This window comes from Erythranthe guttata, chromosome 12, assembly GCF_056151865.1.
Source record: "Erythranthe guttata isolate IM_541 chromosome 12, IM_541, whole genome shotgun sequence".
Classification (NCBI taxonomy): Eukaryota; Viridiplantae; Streptophyta; class Magnoliopsida; order Lamiales; family Phrymaceae; genus Erythranthe; species Erythranthe guttata.
The window spans coordinates 4718391-4725444 of record NC_142544.1 but is presented as its reverse complement, the minus strand read 5'-3'; the positions used below and the strand labels follow the sequence as shown (position 1 = coordinate 4725444).

The following is a 7054-nucleotide window of genomic DNA, read 5'->3' as shown; positions in this document are numbered from 1 at the left end:
AATCATTGTAATCGAACATCCCATGGTAGAAGTATGATTAAAATAGTCAGAATTGGTGCAACATTCCTTGCATAAATTTGTAAATACTCCCCCCTGAATTTCTTATTAATGCAACATTTAATATGTAGTGAACTGAAAATTAAAAAAAAAAAAAAAAAAGTGCCCTTGTAATTGACTTTAATAAAATTTCTCCTTGTAGCCCGGGTCAAAACAACAACCCGACCCGCATTTAAAAAACCAACCCAGAAAAAAAACCCGGAGATATGTAGGCATAATGAAATGTCAAATGTAACCCTCAATCTAGGGTACATTAAGAGAAGCTGATTCTAGGGTTTCATCGTTATCCACTCCCCCTCTTCTCCACTCCCCCAACTCTGCTTCTTCTCCTCTCTGGATTTGCCTCACAGCTCGCAGAGGTAATTACCGATTTGCCTCCTCTGTTCTTGCTCTCTCTCCATGTGCACACCTTCATCTGCTTTTTTTTCGCATCAAATTTTCATTTTTTTAGTATATTAAATTCATAATTTGATATTTTTTTTAGCATACATGTATTTGTGCATCTGCTGGTAGAAATGATACAGCTTCGGTATTGGGTTTGTGCTTTAGTTTTTAGATTTAGTTGAATTTAACGTCTCATTTCGATTTCGTGTGCTTAATTTCTGAATTTCCAGAACGCTTAGGGTTTATTTATTTATTTTTTTTTTTAATTTTTTTTTAAATTTTGGTTAGCTTTTAATATAGAGAAATTCGGGTGTTGTGTTTTTTTGGGTTTTGTATTTCATAAATTAGGGATAAAATGTGTTGGCTTATGCTAGGAATCGAGGCGGTTTTTATGGTTAATTGGATCTATTTGCTTCGTTCACGTAAAGAACTGCTATTAGTGTGCATCTTTTAGTAAAATGTTGTTTAGCTTGTGAATTTCCGTTTCTTGTTTCGTATAAATGTAAGTGCTTTATGTTAAACCTCGAAAATCACTATACCGGACTTTGATTTAGACGTGTTTTTATTCGGTTATTAGAACTTCTCACATGGAATTCGCTATTGGGGAAAATCATTTTCTTTTCAGATTTATATGTAAGTGTGTATTGGACATGTGAAAACGAAAATATTTTATCTTGCTTCATTTAATTTGTCAGTTGCTTTCGTCCTTGTCCAATTGCTATACGAAAAAAGCCCAGTAGAAAATTGAAGAAACCGAACCTTTTTTAAAATGTCCAACTTCTTAATCGAGTTATTTTACAACTCTATTAACTATTCTGTTGACAGATGAATGTGGAAAAGCTGATGAAGATGGCCGGTTCGGTTCGTACCGGTGGGAAGGGTACAATGAGAAGGTTTTTTTTTTTTCTCCGTACCATTTTCTTTTCTTTTTAAATTAATTAAATCCCACAAACTCGTCTTACTTACAAGAAAAAAAATAACGTGTTTGTAGAAAGAAGAAGGCTGTTCACAAGACCACCACAACTGATGACAAAAGGCTTCAAAGCACACTTAAGAGAATAGGAGTGAATGCCATACCCGCAATTGAGGAAGTCAATATCTTTAAGGAGGATATCGTCATCCAGTTTACTAACCCTAAAGGTATAATCGGCAATATCGAAAAGAATTTAAATTTTGTTCGATAATTTTCCCCCCTATGTTTCGTTACTTATTGCTCTTGATTTTCTTTGTTGTATAGTTCAAGCGTCTATTGCGGCCAACACATGGGTTGTTAGCGGTACTCCTCAAACAAAGAGTATGTTCTCTTTTCTCACTCTAAATCTTTATTTTTAAATTTTTTGTCTGTTATTTCACGTGAAGAATTGTGCTCCTAGTGAGAGAAATGTTATATTCAATATGGAATATACTTATGTTCTTTTTTGTTTTTTTCGTAAGACAAAATTGGTTGAATTCAGTGGTGGAAATTAGAAGGGGAATTCCAATTTCCGCCTATTTTGATCAAAAAAAATTCTGATTTTGGAACAATATTTTTTATTCCGAATTCCAAATTCCAATTTTTCTAGATTATTTTTGGATCTGAATTGGAGTACATATGAGATTCTCCATTTTTAATGTCCGAAAGTTTTGATTTTTTCCCCCAAAAAATACACTTGTAATAGCAAAACTATTATGTTACCAAAAATTGGAAGTTCCGAATTCCGTCGATTCCGATCCCAAAATTTCCCATTCCGATTTCCGATTATTCTGGGACGGAATATGGAATTAGTTTAATTTGTTCAGAAAACTACTAATACGACGGGCATCATGTTCTGTTTTCTTTAATGTTTTTGCATCCAAGTGAAGAGTGCTTATCCTCGTTAATTTCCTCTTTTCCGATTCTTTCAGAGTTGCAAGACATTCTTCCTCAGATTATTCACCAATTGGGTAAGTTGCTGCAGCCGCTTCCCCTACTCGCGATATTTGTTTTCGTTCATTTTTTATTCCGATTCAATTTATCAACACTAAGGGTTATGTTAATAAAAAAAATTCAGGTCCGGATAATTTGGAGAACTTGAAGAAATTGGCGGAACAGTTCCAGAAGCAGACACCTGGCAGCGGTGGGCCCACTTTGGAACAAGATGATGCCGACGATGACGATGTGCCGGACCTTGTCCCTGGCCAGACATTTGAAGCTGCTGCTGCTGAAGAGGGCCATACCCACGCTTCTTCTTAGTCGGCTTCTCTCCTTTTTCGGTTTTTCTCATTGCCTATATTTCTCTATGTTTTTTTTTGGATCTATTTTGTTATTTAATCATGTGTTAACTGTGAGTTTCGTAACAGAGAGCCGGTGCTTGGATTTTTAAATTAGCAATTAGTATTCATAAAATGCTTTCATGGCAATTATTTAGCAATCCTCTGAAAGTGCTTAGTATGGAACTTACTAGTATGGATTGTTTCGGTAGAGAAATCGGGTGTGGGTTGGATCGTAATTAGTTAGCACTGTTGGTTAGTTTTTGATTTTTTGTGGAAGTGCCAAATTAATTCGAAGCCTCGTCTTAAAAATTGGAAATTTAATTTTGGAGATTCGAAGTTAGTATTTTGTGAAAAAATTGACAGTTTTTGGTTCGGAATTGATGGAAATTATTTGTTTGTTGTGTATAAGATATATTATTATATTGATACTATAAATACAATTTTGGGGAAGAAAAAAGTGGAACGTTTTGAATTTCATGTATCCCAAATTTGATAAACAAAAAATCAAACAGTTTACCAATTGGTATTTTGGAATTATTAGTTAAAAATATTGTTTCAAGATAATTCCAACATTTTTTTTTCTGAATTAACCTCAGAGAGAAAAATATAATTCCAACAATTTTTTCGAAATAATCTCAAATAAATATAAAAATGCCCACTTGCCTTGTGACTTGTGAGCATGGTAACCGGCCCTTGCCATACCGTTTTTCCTAACAAAAACGTTTTCTCCTTTTCCTTGTGGCGCTGTGATAACGCCGAAATCGCCGAGTCTGCTCCAAAAAATGGAATTTGTCTCGGCTTCAGATCAGTTGGTTGGAAATATTTTTTTGATTTGTTACTTTTTTTCCCTCTCTCATCAACTCCGCATCTCTTTCTAAAAATTAGCCCAAATTATTGTTATTCAAGGTGTCGTGATTCATCTTGTATTTGCTCGAATTCATTGTTGTATTACTATTGCATGTAATTTTGCAATGTTGATACAAGATTGTAGTAATATCTACTTTTCAAGTTGTAATAATACTTTCCATATCATTTTACTGCAATGTTGGTATTAAAAACATATACAAAATAATTTTTTATTTTAGCATTTTAATTGGAACTTGTCATTTCCAGGCGTGACAAGGTCACAATCGACGTTGCAGTGGAACTGGAACGACAATGTCATCGACAATGTCCCGCTACGTTATGTTGAACGATGCTTATGACTGGAATGTGAAGGGAGGATTAAACACCTTCCCATGAGGGAACTCGAATTGTAAATACTAACGTCTAATTAGGGGTTAAAATCTTCTTGCTGGCTATTATTGTGTCATGTAAAGCATGGTAAATTCGGAACAAGACGGTTCATGGGGAGATTCGAATACAAGTGGAGGAAATTGTAGCATGAAGTAGTATGTTCTTGAAGACTTTTCAAGATACTCAGCTCCAGTCTAGCCCAACTGCCCAAGCGATACACACCAACACAAAGACACGTGGAACCCACCTCCTATTGGCGTGATTAAGATTTTTTATTTATTTATTTTTTAAAGGAGGATAGTTACTAGTTCCCTAATTCCCCTCCTGGTGTCTCGAACCCATGACCAAATGGTCCTAGGTGCAAGGTGCTTTACCAACAGACTACCTTGTCTTGACAATTGGCGTGATTAAGATTAACTATGATATAACGTTTCCTCGGGGCATGCAATTCTAAACAGTGGCCTCAGTTGCACGTGATAGTGATGGACATTGTGTGGGCTGGTCGGCGCGAAGCTTTAAAGGGCGGCCACGGGTGGCGGAAGGGGAAGCACATGCTACTCTCGAAGCACTTAAGATGGCTCGTTCTCACGGTTGGAGCTCAATTATTCTTGAAGGGGAATGTTTAGAGGTCATTAACACATTTAAAGATGATAATCATGCTTTTGCACCATTTGGAGCTTTTATTTTTGATGCTGCAGCTATAGCTTCATAGCTTCATCCTTTATGTTATGTGATTTTCAATTTGTTAAAAGAACCGGTAATCATCTTGCCCATAAGTTAGCGTCTCAGGGTGGATTTCGATGTGTGGAAGGAATTCATCTTCCTTCGGTTTTGGCAATTTAGCTTTAATAATACTTCGTTTTCCTAAAAAAAAAATAAAAAAATAATAATAATAATAATAATTAGGGGTGAAAATTAGAATGTAATTTTCGAATTCTGACAATTTCGATCAGAAAATATCCGAACTTGGAACTATATTTTTCATTATGATATCCGAAGTTCTGATTTTTAATTTTCCAAATTTATTTGGAACAAAATTGGAATGGTATATAAAATTACCGGAAATTTTGATTTCCGAATAGTTCTATGTTTTTTCAAAATATATAATATAATTTTATGATATATTTCGTAACTCCATAATATAACTTATGTTATATTTTATATGAAAAATATAAATACTGAAGGGTCAAGTAAATTAAAATCTTAGAAAATATTAATTTTTTTTAGTAAATATTAATTTGTTAGAAAATATTAATTGGTATAAGAAACTTTATGTTGCATTTTTCCTTATAAGGAAATTTTTGTTTTAATTTGTTGTTCCTACATGTGTTTTTATTTATTGTGTTTTGTCGAACTCTCTTTTGAATTTTCTTGCATTTTTTCCTGCAAATTTTCAGAAAAATAGAGAAAAATATTGTGAAAATTTTCATTATATATGAATTTGGAACAAGAGATTATAAACTAATGTAATTTCCGAAATTCCTCCGATTCCTAGGCATTCCAAAATCGAAATGAATTTTTGCATTCCGATTTTTTTGAAACGAATATTGGAACCCATTTCTTGCTTACGAAAAAAAATATTTTTCTTCCGAAAAAGTCATTTTTCAATTAATTCGGCCCGATTTTTAACCCCACGTATAACAAATTAATATTATCATGAAATAAAAAGTAGGTTCGTATGGTCGGGGACTTGGTTTTTTTTTTTTTTTTTTTTTTTTTTGTTTGTTATAAAAAAACAAGATGCATTAATTAGCAAATTAAACAAGTCAATAGGAAAATTCCATCGCAAAAGCAAGAAAGGGGCAAGGAATGACACCACACCAATTTACAAATTTAGCCCAATCAACAAAATTGTGAATTATCAAAATATAAAATAAAAAAGAAATCAACAAAATTGTGAGTAACAATTAAAATTAACATTCCTAGAACAAAAACATAATTTCCATTTGAGCCAACCAACAAGGGGAAAAAAAAATCTCGTCTTTAATCATGATAGAACTTAAAGCTATGTTGCACGTAAACTTCGATTTCTTAATGTATTCATGTTTCAGATATATTTGCGAAACTCGAGAACACCTGCCGGTCACCTTATGCGCCATTTGCAATTTCTAAAAACTTCGAAACATGTTTGAATAGCAAAATTTTAAATATCTTTGTTGCTTCACTAATTATTTACATAGTTGATAAGTTAATGATTAATTACAAATTGATAGTTGATAATAATATTTATTTTGAATATATTTGTGAAGAAAAATATATAAAAAATAATTTATGTATAAATAAAAACATATATGTTTATATATCATATTTAAAAATATACCGCATGGACTTCTAACATTTACAAGTTTCCCCCTAATTCCCGTATCCCAATTTTTGGACATGCCTTTTCCCGCGTCCGTTTTCCCGTTTCTCCATATCGCCGTTTCCGTGTCGTGCAACATAGCTAAGAAGCAAGCCTAACTCTTTATGGGCTAATTTTTAAAGGTAAATCATGATAATTGATAGTGGAAAAGTTTTTAAAGGGGAATGATTATAATTGATGGAGAAACTAAAAATCACAATAATCATATCTAAAGAAGTCAAACTGCTTCCAAAGATTTAATAAAATAGATGCAAATGTCAAACCATGTAAATGCACATAAATTCCTTCTATTTGAGGGTTATAGGCTCACTGGTTATATTTCTAGGTTGATTGTACTTTATGCTTATAAAGAAAAACTAAATAATATTACTACCAGTTAAAAGGAATTAAGTAGTCAATGATGACATTTAAATTAAGGGGTTGCATGTTTCTTTTTATCCTACACCCGGTGATAAATAATGGGTGAATGTTCTGGTGACACGTGTTATATTTAACTATTTATTATATAGGGATTATTAGGGAAAACTCCCTCATATGCATTGTCTCATTAAACTAGATCTTTTTTTTTTCTGCCTTTTTGAGATAAATCCAATTGCATTTTATTCAGTATATTATATTATTAATAACCTATTTTACCCTTTCTCAAATTTTAACCTAATTAAATCCTTCTAACCCGTAGCGCCTCTTTCTTTTCTCCTCTCCCCCTCTTTTATCCACAACCCACTCCCACATCCACACCCACACTCTCGCAGCCCCACCGGACGACCACACCCACACCCTCGC

General features: G+C 33.3%; 1 protein-coding gene across 1 annotated transcript; it reads left to right on the top strand.

Moving 5' to 3' along the window:
- The first annotated feature begins 273 nt into the window (after window positions 1–273).
- Window positions 274–2820, top strand: LOC105949217 (nascent polypeptide-associated complex subunit beta). Its single transcript, XM_012972511.2, has 6 exons — window positions 274–416; window positions 1267–1334; window positions 1433–1581; window positions 1679–1735; window positions 2326–2364; window positions 2472–2820. The coding sequence occupies exons 2-6, from the start codon at window positions 1267–1269 to the stop codon at window positions 2651–2653; spliced, it is 495 nt and encodes a 164-aa protein (XP_012827965.1). The 5' UTR covers window positions 274–416; the 3' UTR covers window positions 2654–2820.
- The last annotated feature ends 4234 nt before the right edge of the window (window positions 2821–7054 follow it).